We start from the raw sequence: 16,180 nt of genomic DNA, 5'->3' as shown, positions 1-16,180 counted from the left end.
GGGGGAGGGTCAGTGATGGGGAAAGGGAGGGGTCAGTGATGGGAAGGGAGAGGGCAGTGATGGGAAGGGAGAGGGCAGTGATGGGAAGGGAGGGGACAGTGATGGGGAGAGGGAGGGGACAGTGATGGGAAGGGAGAGGGCAGTGATGGGAAGGGAGAGGGCTGTGATGGGGAGAGGGAGTGGAAAGTGATGGGGAGAGGGAGGGGACAGTGATGGGAAGGGAGAGGGCAGTGATGGGAAGGGAGAGGGCTGTGATGGGGAGAGGGAGGGGACAGTGATGGGGAGAGGGAGGGGACAGTGATGGGAAGGGAGAGGGCAGTGATGGGAAGGGAGGGGTCAGTGATGGGGAGAGGGAGGGGACAGTGATGGGGAGAGGGTGGGGTCAGTGATGGGGAGGGAGAGGGCAGTGATGGGGAGAGGCAGGATACAGTGATGGGGAGAGGGAGGGGTCAGTGATGGGGAGGGAGAGAGCTGTGATGGGGAGAGGGAGGGGACAGTGATGGGGAGAGGGAGGGGTCAGTGATGGGAAGGGAGAGGGCAGTGATGGGAAGGGAGGGGACAGTGATGGGGAAAGGGAGGGGGCAGTGATGGGGAGAGGGAGGGGACAGTGATGGGGAGAGGGTGGGGTCAGTGATGGGAAGGGAGAGGGCAGTGATGGGAAGGGTGAGGGCAGTGATGGGGAGAGGGAGGGGACAGTGATGGGGAGAGGGAGGGGACAGTGATGGGGCAGGGGAGGGGCAGTGATGGGGAGAGGGAGGGGTCAGTGATGGGAAGGGAGAGGGCAGTGATGGGAAGGGAGAGGGCAGTGATGGGAAGGGAGGGCACAGTGATGGGGAGAGGGAGGGGACAGTGATGGGGAGAGGGAGTGGTCAGTGATGGGGAGAGGGAGGGGACAGTGATGGGGAGAGGGAGGGGACAGTGATGGGGAGAGGGAGGGGTCAGTGATGGGGAGAGGGAGGGGACAGTGATGGGGAGAGGGAGGGGACAGTGATGGGAAGGGAGAGGGCAGTGATGGGAAGGGAGAGGGAAGCGATGGGGAGAGGGAGAGGACAGTGATGGGGCGGGGGAGGGTCAGTGATGGGGAGAGGGAGGGGTCAGTTATGGGAAGGGAGAGGGCTGTGATGGGGAGAGGGAAGGGACAGTGATGGGAGAGGGAGGGGACAGTAATGGGAAGGGAGAGGGCAGTGATGGGGAGAGGGAGGGGTCAGTGATGGGGAGGGAGAGGGCTGTGATGGGGAGAGGGAGGGGGCAGTGATGGGAAGGGAGAGGGCTGTGATGGGGAGAGGGAGGGGACAGTGATGAGAATGGAGAGGGCAGTGATGGGAAGGGTGAGGGCAGTGATGGGGAGAGGGAGGGGACAGTGATGGGGAGAGGGAGGGGACAGTGATGGGGCAGGGGAGGGGCAGTGATGGGGAGAGGGAGGGGTCAGTGATGGGAAGGGAGAGGGCAGTGATGGGAAGGGAGAGGGCAGTGATGGGAAGGGAGGGCACAGTGATGGGGAGAGGGAGGGGACAGTGATGGGGAGAGGGAGTGGTCAGTGATGGGGAGAGGGAGGGGACAGTGATGGGGAGAGGGAGGGGACAGTGATGGGGAGAGGGAGGGGTCAGTGATGGGGAGAGGGAGGGGACAGTGATGGGGAGAGGGAGGGGACAGTGATGGGGAGGGAGAGGGCAGTGATGGGGAGAGAGAGGGGTCAGTGATGGGGAGAGGGAGGGGACAGTGATGGGAAGGGAGGGGACAGTGATGGGAAGGGAGAGGGCAGTGATGGGGAGAGGGAGGGGACAATGATGGGGAGATGGAGGGGACAGTGATGGGGAGGGAGAGGGCAGTGATGGGAAGGGAGAGGGCAGTGATGGGGAGAGGGAGGGGACAATGTTGGGGAGATGGAGGGGACAGTGATGGGGAGGGAGAGGGCAGTGATGGGAAGGGAGAGGGCAGTGATGGGGAGAGGGAGAGGACAGTGATGGGGCGGGGGAGGGTCAGTGATGGAGAGAGGGAGGGGTCAGTTATGGGAAGGGAGAGGGCTGTGATGGAGAGAGGGAAGGGACAGTGATGGGGAGAGGGAGGGGACAGTGATGGGAAGGGAGAGGGCAGTGATGGGGAGAGGGAGGGGTCAGTGATGGGAAGGGAGAGGGCTGTGATGGGGAGAGGGAGGGGACAGTGATGGGAATGGAGAGGGCAGTGATGGGAAGGGAGAGGGCAGTGATGGGGAGAGGGAGGGGACAGTGATGGGGAGAGGGAGGGGATTGTGATGGGGCGGGGGAGGGTCAGTGATGGGGAAAGGGAGGGGTCAGTGATGGGAAGGGAGAGGGCAGTGATGGGAAGGGAGAGGGCAGTGATGGGAAGGGAGGGGACAGTGATGGGGAGAGGGAGGGGACAGTGATGGGAAGGGAGAGGGCAGTGATGGGAAGGGAGAGGGCTGTGATGGGGAGAGGGAGTGGAAAGTGATGGGGAGAGGGAGGGGACAGTGATGGGAAGGGAGAGGGCAGTGATGGGAAGGGAGAGGGCTGTGATGGGGAGAGGGAGGGGACAGTGATGGGGAGAGGGAGGGGACAGTGATGGGAAGGGAGAGGGCAGTGATGGGAAGGGAGGGGTCAGTGATGGGGAGAGGGAGGGGACAGTGATGGGGAGAGGGTGGGGTCAGTGATGGGGAGGGAGAGGGCAGTGATGGGGAGAGGCAGGATACAGTGATGGGGAGAGGGAGGGGTCAGTGATGGGGAGGGAGAGAGCTGTGATGGGGAGAGGGAGGGGACAGTGATGGGGAGAGGGAGGGGTCAGTGATGGGAAGGGAGAGGGCAGTGATGGGAAGGGAGGGGACAGTGATGGGGAAAGGGAGGGGGCAGTGATGGGGAGAGGGAGGGGACAGTGATGGGGAGAGGGTGGGGTCAGTGATGGGGAGGGAGAGGGCAGTGATGGGGAGAGGGTGGGGTCAGTGATGGGGAGGGAGAGGGCAGTGATGGGGAGAGGCAGGATACAGTGATGGGGAGAGGGAGGGGTCAGTGATGGGGAGGGAGAGAGCTGTGATGGGGAGAGGGAGGGGACAGTGATGGGGAGAGGGAGGGGTCAGTGATGGGAAGGGAGAGGGCAGTGATGGGAAGGGAGGGGACAGTGATGGGGAAAGGGAGGGGGCAGTGATGGGGAGAGGGAGGGGACAGTGATGGGAAGGGACAGGGCAGTGATGGGAAGGGAGAGGGCAGTGATGGGAAGGGAGAGGGCTGTGATGGGGAGAGGGAGGGGACAGTGATGGGGCTGGTGAGGGTCAGTGATGGGGAGGGGGAGGGGTAGTGAAGGGGAGAGGGAGCGTCAGTGATGGGGAGAGGGAGGGTCAATGATCGGGAGAGGGAGGGGACAGGGATGGGGAGGGGGAGGGGACAGGGAGGGGGAGGGGCAGTGATGGGGAGGGGGAGGGGTAGTGAAGGGGAGAGGGAGGGTCAGTGATGGGGAGAGGGAGGGGACAGGAATGGGGAGGGGGAGGGGACAGGGAGGGGGAGGGGCAGTGATGGAGATGACAGCAGTAATGGGGTCGGGGCTGTCAGTGATAGTAAGATTGGGCCATTCAGGTTGATGATAAGTGAAGTTGTTCCACTCTGTGCCCTGGAGTTGATGAAACATTGTCACTTCTCAATTGCACGTTGAGATATTTCTATTGAACATCACTGGGTCAGCAGCTTATAGAGCCGGTTTTGCTCAATTCAACACTGGCTGTGTTCAAGACAGCCCCATTTTACAAAGCACTCAGTCAGGTATCAGGTCTCCCACATTTACACACTGTAAAGACTCTAACATCTGTTTTAGTGATGGATCCAGGACACCTCTTTTACTATATTCACCAATATGACAGGCAGCACACTTCAGGTATGTATGACCACACGTTCTATCCCTGCCCAAGCACACAGCACCAACCTATTGTTTGTCCCACATCTTTCCAAATCTTTCCATTCCTCTCCATCTGTATCAACAATTGGTGAACGTTTGTTGCTGAACACAATGCAGTAGATTTTACTCTTTATCCTGGATATTTCCTAATGCTGGATGGGAAAGACTAAAATCTGTCCAATTTTGGATATGATGACAGAAATGGCATGATTCACATCATCATATTGTTTACAGGATTTCTGCATCAGAACAATTTCGTTCATGGTGATCATTTACACAATTCACATTATCTTACACAGTGTTTCACCAGGGGGTTTGTACACGTCAGCAAGTTTAGTCTGGAGCCTAGCGCAATGGGATACCAAACCCCCTGGCCTCTGACCCCACTCAAAGTGACCCCTACCTGTCTTTCTGGGTTTGCTGACCATTATTCAACCATCCCCATTCCCATCCCTTCTCTCTCCCCTCACCCTGAGTAAAACTCCAGCCCATTGTGTCTCTCATTGGGATTGAGGTTGATTTCCATTATCAGACAAACCAATCAGATTTTCCTTCTACCTCCTGTTTCTATCAGATATATTTAAGAACTGTGGGGTAATTTCTGCTGTCTGATTTTCAAATCTCTCCCGCATGGAATTTTACAGCAATGAAACAGGCCAGGAGCTTATGTTCCACACGAGCCTCCTCCCACTCTACACCACCTCATCCCATCACCATAACCCTCTATTCCTTTCTCCCTCATGAATTTATCCTGATTCCCCTTCAATGTATCAATACTATTCACTTCAACCCCTCCCTGTGACAGTGAGTTCCACATTCTAACCTTTCTCTGGGTAAAGAAGTTATTCTAACTTTCTTACTGAATTCCTTAGTGACCATTTTATGATTTAGAGTCGAATGTTGATACCCCCCTCCCTCATGTGCTTCTACCCTATTGAACCCTTTCATACCTTTATAAAAGCAAAATACTGTGGATGCTGGAAATCTGAAAAAAAAACAGAAAATGCTGGAAAACCTCAGCGGGTCTGACAGTATCTGTGGAGAGTGAAAAACAAAGTTAACATTTCAAGTCCGTATGACCCTCCTTCTGAGACCCCTCTAACCGCCTGCAGAAAGGTCATATGGACTCGAAACATTTACTTTGTTTTTCTCTCTCCACAGATGCTGTCAGACCTGCTAAGCTTTTCCTTTCACACCTTTCCCAGCTCACCTCTCAGCCAGTCTATTCATTCTCCTGGGAGCTGTAACCTGTTCGTTCTGGTAATTATTGGTTTTTTTGTGCATTTCACCAGTTCTCCTCTCCTTTTTGTAAAACCATCTTTCTATCTGTGTGTCCACAGCAATGAGAATTGGCAATTATCAGCAGTTTATAACAATGTCAGTGTAAGTTCTGCTTTCTGGATGTAGACAGTCAGTCTCTGTCAACTCAGATTTGTGGTTTGTTTATTTTATTTATTTATTACTGCAACACTTTGTGGAATTCAGCCAGAGATTAATCCATCTCCTTCTCCATCCCAACACATTACCTTTCCTTCCCAGTGGAACCTTTCCTTTTCCACAATGCAGCATTCTCCACTCACCCGAGACCAATGTCTTTTCCCCATCCAGGGTAGTGGTTTGACAATGGGCCATCACATTGAGTAGCTGCTGCTGTTATTCCTCCGCAGACCTGTTCATCTTTCCATTCACTCGACTGAGTTTCTTAAAATTTAGATTCTCTCCGCTCTCTTGTGGTTCTCTTTTCCTTCCTGTAATAGTTCCCCTAATCACTTGTATTTTTTTAACTCTACTCTTTCCCTTCTCTCCCTCCCTCTGGCTTCTGTATCTTTCCCCCTCCCCTTATCAGTCACACTGATTGGTGATGTGGGATATCAGGGCTGATACCTCCGGGGTTGACATTGTGTCTCTTCGCCATGTCACAGCCTGTTGACACCGTTTCCTGGTGTATTTCTAAAGGTCTGGGTCTCACTCTACCAACACTGAGACCCGCAGGGGGCTGAGGGCCACAGGATTCCTTGTATCAGGTCAGGATTGAAGCAGGAGGCCAGGGGGCTGGGAAAGGGAAAATCAAGCAGAATGTGGACCCGGGCCCCGCTCACCTCTCACCAGGTTGGACAGTCAGAGTGATCCCAGGAGGGTAAACCCCAGGTGGGAGCAGATTCCAGTAACCCAACCTTGAGTCATTTAAGTACACCGGAATTCCTGGGAATTCCTCCGAGTGGGATTTTCTTAAAGGAAAGGGTTTGAATAAAACACAGTGAGAAACTGTGTGATTTTAACTTTCTCCCAGCTCCAGCCTCTCTGACTCTGCATCCGAACACACAGAATCCGCGGCTCATCCTGTCTGAGGACCCGACCAGTTTGCTTCTCCCACTGCAATGTAGGAATTGCACAGCCCCCTGTGTCCTGGAATCAGAGGGATTCACATCAGGGAGACATTACTGGGAGCTGGAGGTGGGGGGCAGGAGTGGTTGGGCTCTGGGAGTGACCCGAGAGTCTGCCGAGAGGGGAGACAGAATCGAGCCCAGATCTGAGGCGGGATACTGGATTGTGTGGCTAAATCCTCTTGATCCCTATCTTGTCAGAACCTCCCCAACGAACCCCGCCCGCCGCGGCCCGCCCCGCTCCCCCGCCCCCGCGCCTCCTGGTTGAGAACTCAAGTGAATTTAAGGTAGTTTATTTATTTATAAACAGTTTAGAGAAGATGCACCAGCTAAATAGGAAAACCACGTGACCGTGACAGGCGAGAGCTGTTTACCGATCACTGATCCCAGAGGATGATCAAACGGACGGTACAGAGGGTGTTGATCCCAATAGCTTGTGGCAGAAGCATTCTGCTCTCTCACTGAAGTGTTCGGGAATTCTTCTCCAGTCTTCCTCCATCTTTCCTGGTCCATCTTCAATCTGAAGAAGGTCGCTGCCTGACGAGGACTGCCCCCTGCCCCCAAGCAGTTGTGAATATATTTTATTACCAGGGGCTGGTAGTTTGCCCTCTGTAAAACACTTGTTTGTAACCTCCTAACCAATGAATATAGGACAGGCACCCAAAATGTCAGGGTGGTTACTGACCCAACTCCACCACCTCCCTGTCCATCACTTTAGCTTGAGGTTATCTATTATTTTAACTCTTCCTGAAGGTCATTTATTAATGCTAACCAGACACTTGTATAGATAAGAGGGTACAAGACAGGTCCAATTGACTTAGGAATGTCAACATGAATCCTGAATCAGGAGACCTCGATATTTCTAGGGACTGTTTATGTGTTTTTCAGTGTGAAAAAGAAGTTTCTCTATGAAGGTGACCTTATGCTCTGCTGACCAATTCCATAAGAATTCTATTCTCATTCGGAAAAGTACCATTTCTTACAGTAGGACTAACTTCATGTATATGTCCATATATACACAGATATTGACTTGACAGATGTATTTAATTTCTGTCACTGTCTCAATGAGAATATTGGAGAGACGGTGTTTTTGAACTCACTTTAATGATTGATCTTGCAACTACTAACTTGATACTTTATTCAGCACAGAAGAGCCAGACTGTGAATGAGGCTCTGTGATTATTACATTAGAATGCAGCTTATCAGAACAGGATGCAATATATGCTCTTTGCATAGATTTTATATCATTGAATAATGTAGAGAAAAGTTTATTTTCCCTTTAATTGGACAACTCAGATATATTAATAAATTTCATGGCCATGATATATGTTGTCATTAATCTGCACTTTGTAAGACCTTAGGAAATAAAATTTTAAACCCCAAATATTAAAAAAATGTTTATATTTCTCAACAAGGGCCAGCAGTGGGGCTTTATTGAAACTTCCTGAACACCACGGGTGAAATAACATTTGGGGTATTGCAAACTCCTGTGTGCTGTAATGGTTTAACATCCAGAATATTGTAATGTCTATTCTATCTCCAGGGTGTTGACAGGGAGGGGACAGGTTCAGACTGCTCAACACCCCTGAAATTTTTATGTTGTGTTTAGTGTCTCTGACCACTCCTTCTTTGGAAGGCATGTGAATCTGATCACTTGATAGAAAACAGAAAGAACCATTCAGGACCGATCAGTTCTGTAACTTGATCAGAAGAACCCTATTCATTGGGCTTATGCTTCTAGTTATTCACTGTGATATTGAACAAAAACTTCCATTTACATAGCACCTTTGATGTAATGAAACATCCCACAGCGTGTCACAGCATAATAATTAAAAATTAAGTACGATCCTGAGTCATGTAAGGAGATATTAAATGAGATGACCAAAAGCTGGTGAAAAAGTTACATTTTCAGGAGTGTCTTAAAGGAGATAAATGAAGTAGAGAGGTGGGGAGGCGAAGGGAGGGAAGTCCAGAGCTTGGGGCCGAGGCAACTGAAGACATGGCCACCAATAGTGCAATGATTATAATTTTGGGGATATACAAAAGGCCAGAATTAGGTGAGTGCAGATATCTCAGAGGGTTGTGGGACTGGAGATTACAGAGAAAGGGAGAGAGATGAGGCCATGGAGGGATTTGAAAACAAGAACGATAATGATAGTAAATAGGAGCAGGAGCAGGCCATTCAGCCCCGCGAGCTTGCTCCACCATTCTATATGATCATGGTTGACCATCTATCTCAATGCTATGATCCTGCTTTCTCCTCATACACCTTAACACCTTTAATGTCTAGAAATCTATTTATTTTGTTCTTAAATATATTCAGCAACTTAGCCTCCACAGCTCTCTCTGGTAGAGAATTCCAGAGGTTCACCATCCTCTGAGTTAAAGGATTTCTCATCATTGCAGTCCTAAGTGGCCTAGCCCATATCCTGAGACTGTGACCCCACCCTCTGGACCCATCAAACAAAGGAAACATCATCCTTTCATCCAGCCTGTCAAGCCCTGTCAGAATTTTATGTCTCAATGAAATCTCCACTCATTCTTCTAAACCCCATTGAATACAGGCCTAGTCAACCCAATCTTTCCTCATATGACAATCCTGCCATCCCAGGAATCAGTCTGGTGAACCTTTGCAGCACATGTCTCCGGCAAGTATGCCCTTTCTTAGGTAAGGGGACCAAAACTGCATGCAGTACTCCAGGTGTTGTCTCACCTGTACAGCTGAAATAAGAGAACCTTGCTGCTGTACTTAAGTCCTCTCGCAATGAAGGCCAAAATACCATTTGCCTTCTTAACTGCTTGCTGCACCTGCATGCTTGCTTTCAGTGACTGGTGTACAAGGACACCGAGGTCCTTTTGTACATCAACATTTCCCAAACTATCATCATTTAAATGATACTCTGCCGTTCTGTTGTTCCTACTGAAGTGGATAACTTCACACTTATCCACGTTTTACTGATTCTGCCATGTATTTGCCCACTCCCTCAACCTGCCTAAATTGCCTTGAACCTTCTTAACACCCTCCTCACCGCTTGCATTCCCACCAAGTTTCATGTCATCGGCAAACTTGGAACTATTAGCTCCCTCATCCAAATCATTGATATATATTTGGAATAGCTGGGGCCCAAGCATTGATCTCTGTTGTACTCAACTAGTCACACCTGCCACTCCAAGAAAGACACATTTATTCCTACTCCCTGTTTCCTATCTGCTAATCAATTTTCAATCTATGCCAATATATTACCCCAATCACGTGCTTTAATTTTGCACACTTACCTCTTATGTGGGACTTTCCCAAAAGGTCTCTGAAAATCCAATACACCACATCCACTGATTCTCCCTTATCTATTCTGCTTGTTACATCCTCAAAAAACTCCAGTAGGTTTGACAAATATGACTTCTCTTTCGTAAATTCATGTTGACTTTGTCTAATCCAATTGATATTTTCTAAGTGTCCTGTTATCACAGCCTTTAAAATAGACTCTATCATTTTCCCTACAACTGATGTTAGGCTAAAATTCTAAAATCAAGATGTTGCTTGACAAGGATCCAATGTAGGTCAGTGAGCACAGAGGTGATGGGTGAATGGGACTCGGTGTGAGTTAAGACATGGGCAGCAGAGTTTTGGATGACCTCAAGTTTATGGAGGGTAGAATGCGGGAGGTCAGTCAGGAATGTGTTGGAATCGTTGAGGTAATGAAGGCATGAATGTGGATTTGAGCAGTAGATGAGGTGAGACAGGGTGGAGTCAGGTGATATTATACAGATGGAAATATGCAATCTTAGTGATGGGATGAATATGAGGCCAGTAACTCATCTCGAGATCATATGTGACAAAAGGTTTTCAACAAACTGACTTAATCTGAGAATGTTGCCAGAAAAATACAAATGGAAGGAAGTGAGAGTAGTCCCACCAGCTGGAAGACAGTGGAGAGGCGTTGGAGGAGGATGGTGTGGTCAACCATGTCAAAGGCTGCAGACAGGTCCAGAAGGACAAGGAGGCAAAGTTTGTCTTTGTCACAGTCACACAGGATGTCATTTTGACTTTGATAAGAGCTGTTTCTGAACTGTGGCAGAGGCAGAAACCTGATAGAAAGTTTCAAACATGGAGCTGCAGGGAATATGGGAATGGTTAGGAATGGATTTGGGAGGTGACAACATGTTCAAGGACTTTGGAAATAAAAGGGAGATGGGAAGTAATTTGCAAGGACTGTAAGGTCAAGTCTTGGTGTTTTTGAGGAGAGGGCTGATGATGACAGGTTTAAAGAAGACAGAGACAAGACCTGAAGAATAGAGAACAGTGATGAAGATATGAACAGACTAGTAAACAGGACTTTGGAAGCTGTAGTCTGACAAGAATAGATTTTTCAGTTTTATTTGCTTTCTTTCTATTGTTAGATTAATGAAAATAATCCGTTAATAAGACAGCTCTAAAACCACAGTGACCCTGGTTTGGATGTAAATTCATTATGAACATGCACTATCAATGAACACATTCTGTGGGTGAAATTGGTTTTGGGCAGTAATGGGAAATTCAGTTGGATCAGGGACTTGGAAGGATGTACGGGAACAACAGCAGTTTGTGGTGAAAATCCTGGTGGACCCTCTCACCAGTGGGATCTCACATGCAGCACACGACATTGTTGGAGAACTGTGCTCGATTATCCTCCCACTCACATCACTTAATAAAAACATCATGGACAATGAGAGTGCAATGTTTCAATAAACTGCCTACACCATGTGAGTCTCCGCCAGTTACACACAGACTCATCAATTCTACCCTGGATCTTCACACTGCTGGTGGAATCCATCATATCCAGCACAGATGCACCTGATCAAGGATAAAAAAAATACATGGGAAATCTACGCAACACAAATGGAAAGAAGCCAGGTTAACATTCCGGGTATCAGCCCTGGATCTGAACTGGGAGCTGAAAGATTAGCAAGGACCTGTGTAGGGCTGAGGGAAAGAAAGAGAGGGAGTGAAGAAATAAATAGATGGTGAATTGTGGAGAGGGAGTTAGTGGGCAGAGTGAGCTGTGAACTGCAGGAACCCGGGCGGCCGGGCAGGGAGCTGCTGCCTGTAATGTTGTTCCACAGGCGGAAGGTGAAGCTACAGCGCCGGATTTCAGATGGGGTCCAGCTTGTAGTTTCTTCCTCCCAGGTGTGGAGGGACCGTGACCTTCACTCACTCTGAGACCTGTGGGTGTCCAACACCCAGTTTCACCGCCATCTGATCCCCCAAGGTATTTCCCCTCATAAGCCGACTTTCCCCTTCACTCGAGCTGCTTTCCCACCCTGCCCATTGGCCTCAGTTCCCCAAGGGGCCGCCAGCTTCACTCACTCTGAGGTGGAACCAGAAGAAATTTCCTTGAATGTACAATTCCTGAGTCTGTTCTGTCATCAGCCTGAGTGAGATGAAGGAACTTAAATAGGAACGGACGCGTCCAGTGACAATGATGTTGTCAATAAGGGTTTCTAACCCTCACCCTGTCAGATGTGTCTCAGTTTAAACGGTGTGGAACTGTTGAGCGGAGGAACTCGGCCCCGCTGCGGAGTGAGTGAAGGCGGCTGAAGAGCGGCTGAGGTGGGATGGGGAGACCGGGAAACAGCCCAGAGCCCCGGGAAAGACCGGAATTAGAAAGTTCCAGTGTCCAAATTCATCAGTGGAGATATTGAGGGAGACACGGGGACGTTGCTGGATAGTCAGTCCGCCTCTCCCTATGTGTAAAATCAGACGCTACCGAGAAGAGCGAATAACAGCAATTCCCTGAGAAGGGCAGTGAATTTAGTCGGGGAATCACTGAACTGAATGTTGAACACAGCGCATTGCTCCTTTAAAGTGGGGGATTTTTTTGGTGAATGTTTTTCAGATTGACAGCGGGATCTCGGTTATCTATGAGAAAATGAGTTGGAGTCAAACTGAGTTTGAATAAAATGAGTAAATGGAACAGAGCGTGTTTTTAATCTGATTTCTCTCAGACTACGGGTTAGTGCCCCAGCAGGATAAGCCTGTTGTTTTCTGGGTGAACAAGGATATCCATTTGTCATTTAATTTGGAAACATGGTTTTGTGGGCACACACTGGACACGTGGTTATATCAACAATATCAAACAAAAGCTAAACAACTGAGTATGAGAGTAAGTATGGGAAACTCTATTTTTGACCCATTTCCATTTCTATTGGGGGTCCCAGTGTCACAGCAGATGGTCGAGGTCCCAGCGTTGTTTATTTCGAGAGAGAGAGAGGAAGAGGAGGTGATCGGTGGGAAATCTCATGTGTGATAAGAGGAATGGACGGTCGGAAGAAGGTTTCCGGGAGCAGGATGGAGCCCAGAGGAATGGGCAGGAGGGTCGGGAATGTCCTCGGGACGGAACACGGTAGTAATCTGCTTCTCTATTCCTCTCTCCGTCTCTATATCGGAAAAAGCTTGTGTCATGTCTGGACGGTTTACTGTGTGAATGTTGAGCTGTTTCTGAAGAGATGCACAAGGTTAGTTGATGATATTCTGCCAAACTAATGTTCAGATTGCAGGAATATTATTTTCAGGAGGGGATCAGGTGGGATTTGGAATTCTCCTCACACCTCTGAGAATTGGCTAATTTCAGGCTAATAGCAGAAACATAATTTCTGGTTATAAGGCGATAAGAATCCGATGAGTAGATTAGTTTTGGTTGCTGTAGTACAGCCAGCTCACATAATGGACTCCTCGATTGTTCTAAACTTTCACATGGGTCTGTGGAGTGGGAGTAGAGTCAATAGGATCCACAGCACCAACCTTCTGGTAACTTAATACATTACTGGGAAAGGCTGGTGTGATGAATGGAGGAATTCACACTGGGCAGTCATGGTGTCGTGCACTGATGCTGGATCGATGGTACATTGTGGAGATCCTGTCTGATCACTGATCTAGAATTTCTTGATGCTGACACTGGATCCGCTTTCAGATTGTGAATTCAACTACACGGCGCAGTGAAAATGTGTTGCACATTGAAGTGAAGGACACTGGGTCTCATGGATACCTCATATCACCTTAACCCCTACCTCTCCCCGTCACCGGGGGAGGAAGATACAATCTAAGGGAGAATTGCGATAGTCTGTAGAGTTTGATTAAAAAACTTGAGGTTGAATTTCCATGGGTAGATTCTCTAGACTGTCCACTGTATTTACTTGGAACCTGCAGCGTCCCCGGAGAAATGGTGTAAACGACACCGGCAGGATTTCCACTGCTCTTCCGCCGACGTTTCAGCCAAATCTGGGCACCGCACTTTGGAAAGGCTGTCAAGGCCAAAGGGATGTTGCAAGGGCAGATTTACCAGAATGGGACCAGGGATGAGTGACTTCAGTTAAATGGTGTGACCACCAAAGTGACGATTGAGAGAATCATCGTGGATTTAAAGGGAGAGGTCAGGAGGAGCTGGACAATATGTTTCAGTTTGTGTTTCCCATAAAGTAAAACACACCTTGGTCATCCATGCCTGGTGCTGCTTTGAGACAGAAGTATATGAAGGAGAGCAGCATCTGCCAGTCACTCACAGGACAAAATCCCCACCTCCTCCCATCCTCTCTCCACCCACCCCCACTACCATCGGTCCTCGCTCTCATCGCCTGGGTTCAATTATTCCCTGTTTATTCTTCATTCTGCTCTGGGTTTTGTCTTTAGGTCTCAGAGTGGGCGGGACCTGGAGCAGCAAATAACAATAATTCCTTGAGATTAAAAACAAAAATTGCTGGAAGAACTCAGCAGTTCTGGCAGCATGTGTGGACAGAAAGACAGAGTTAACGTTTCGAGTGCAGACTCGAGTCATCTGGACTCGAGAAACGTTAACTCTGACTTCCTCTCCACAGATGTTGTCAGACCTGCTGAGTTTTGACAGCGATTTTTGTTTTTGCTTCAGATTTCCAGCATCCGCAGTGTTTTGCTTTTATCTTAATAATTCCTGTGTATTGCAGTGAAAGTCCTGAGGGAATTACCGAACTGAATGTGTTCAGCAGCAGCGCAGGAACATTGAAACTGAAAGTGGTTTGAATCAGGAAGTGCTGAGTGTGAACATGGCTTCCAGACAGCCGGAGGAGAGTTTGGCCGAGGAGGCAATTTGTCCCATTTGTCTTGATTTCTTCACCGAACCAGTTTCACTGGAGTGTGGACACAACTTCTGCCGCTCCTGTATCACCCAGTGTTGGGAAAAGGAGATAAATTCCTGCCCGGAATGTAGAGAGGAGTTTCCGGAAAGAAACCTCAGAATAAATCGGGCCTTAGCGAATTTGGCTGAAAAAGCTCGAAAATTAAAGGTGAATCCGAAAGAGAAAGAAAGTAAATTTCACTGTGAGGAACATGAGGAAGAACTGAAGCTGTTTTGTGAAACTGACAAGAAATTGATCTGTGTGATTTGTAGAGATTCGCGGGAACACAGAGAGCACCGCTTCCTGCCGATTAAAGAAGCTGTTGGAATCTACAAGGTAAAAGGGAACAGATTTGATGACCTGGTTATTTGATCACATTTTCATGGTCTCACACTTTTATTTTCTGATTTTCTCTCCCAATCCCAGGATCGGGTGAAATCTTCCTTCGATTCTCTCACACAGAAGAAATCGGCGGTTCTAGAAATGGAGCAGCAGCAGAAACAGAAAATTTCCCAAATTAGAGTAAAGTCTCCCTGTGCTGAGCTTCCAAATTTAATTCATTATTTTGTTGTTTGTCTTACATAAAAATATTATTTTTAACGTTTCTTCTTCTAGGAACAGTCGAGCAGTCTGCAGACCCACATCACATCCGAGTTCACTAAAATGCACCAGATTGTCACTGAGAAGGAGCAGCGTTTAATCCGAGATCTCAGGGAAGAAGAGGGAAAAATTCTAAAAACAATGGAGGGAAACCTTCGTGAAATTCAGGAGAATTTAAATTCTATTCAGGAGAAACTCTCACAGTTGGAAAAACTGTTGGAACAAAAGGACGGAGTGATATTTCTGAAGGTGAGGGATTATATTTCAGTTTAGTTCAGTGAAAGTGCACAGTCACAGCATGATCCACACGAGCCTCCTCCCATCCTACTTCATTCCCCCTGTCAATATATCCTTCTGCTCCTTTCCCCCTCATGTGCTTATCGAGCTTCCGCTTAAATATATCTGCAATGTTTGCCTCAGTAGGCGGAATTTAATGTGCTCCCACTGAGGCGAGTTTGGTGATGGGAGGGATAGGAGGGGGGTGGATGATGGGTGGGTACCGGGTACCCTGCCCCCGTTCAGCCTCTGACCTCCTTAAGTCCATACCAGGAAGGCTGGTGAACTGCCTTCCCACTGCCTGTTGAGCCCCTGAAGTGGACAATTAGTGTTCACTTAAAGGTCTGTTCTCACTGCCGCTGGTATTCACCCAGCAGCAGGCAGCGAACTCACCATGAGGGAAGCTCAATAAATAAATCCTGTCCGGGTTGCTGCTGTGTTTCTCAGCGGGGTGGGACCCACATTCAACAGCACTCAGTGCCTGACTGAGGGTCCCAGCATCGTGAGGTGGGTAGGGGTCACTGAGAGCTATCCCACTGCACATGCAGCCAAGCTCCCCCACTCCGCTCTTGCCGGCGACTCCGAACCCGTGACCCCATTCCATCCATCACTCGCCTGTGGATCAGGTCCCTCCCCAGTGGTGTTTCTGAGCAATGAAGAGGTGCCAGCCTCTGATTGGCCGGCAGCTCTCAGTAGGCGGGACGTTTATCCCGATGTTTCTTCATCCCAGGGAAGGCCCACCGCTGCCCAATGAAGAGCCTGATTGCCATTTAATGTGACAGGTCTTCCCAAAAGCAGGTGGCGTGGGGTCCTTGCCAGCTCAGCAGCTGGTGGACGAGACCATCAATACCCACGTTAAATTCCACCCGATGGCTCGGTGAGACAGTGAGTTCCGCATTCTCAACACTTTCTTGGTAAAG

The 16,180-nt window shown here is 49.0% G+C and overlaps 1 protein-coding gene across 2 annotated transcripts in view; it reads left to right on the top strand.

Moving 5' to 3' along the window:
• Window positions 1-16,180, top strand: part of LOC144695549 (zinc-binding protein A33-like) — an 84,092-nt gene that overhangs the window by 57,720 nt on the left and 10,192 nt on the right. Inside the window, exons 1-3 of one of the 2 annotated variants that reach the window (XM_078566422.1) lie at window positions 13,927-14,720; window positions 14,811-14,906; window positions 15,000-15,233. The exons of the other annotated variant lie outside the window; for it this stretch is intronic. Of the exons in view, the coding sequence (XP_078422548.1) occupies window positions 14,313-14,720; window positions 14,811-14,906; window positions 15,000-15,233 (738 nt within the window). The 5' untranslated portion in view covers window positions 13,927-14,312. Of the gene's footprint in view, window positions 1-13,926; window positions 14,721-14,810; window positions 14,907-14,999; window positions 15,234-16,180 lie in introns of those variants that run through there. 2 annotated transcript variants of the gene reach the window in all.

Source organism: Cetorhinus maximus, chromosome 21 (genome assembly GCF_964194155.1).
Source record: "Cetorhinus maximus chromosome 21, sCetMax3.hap1.1, whole genome shotgun sequence".
Classification (NCBI taxonomy): Eukaryota; Metazoa; Chordata; class Chondrichthyes; order Lamniformes; family Cetorhinidae; genus Cetorhinus; species Cetorhinus maximus.
This window is presented reverse-complemented; position numbering and strand designations above follow the sequence as displayed.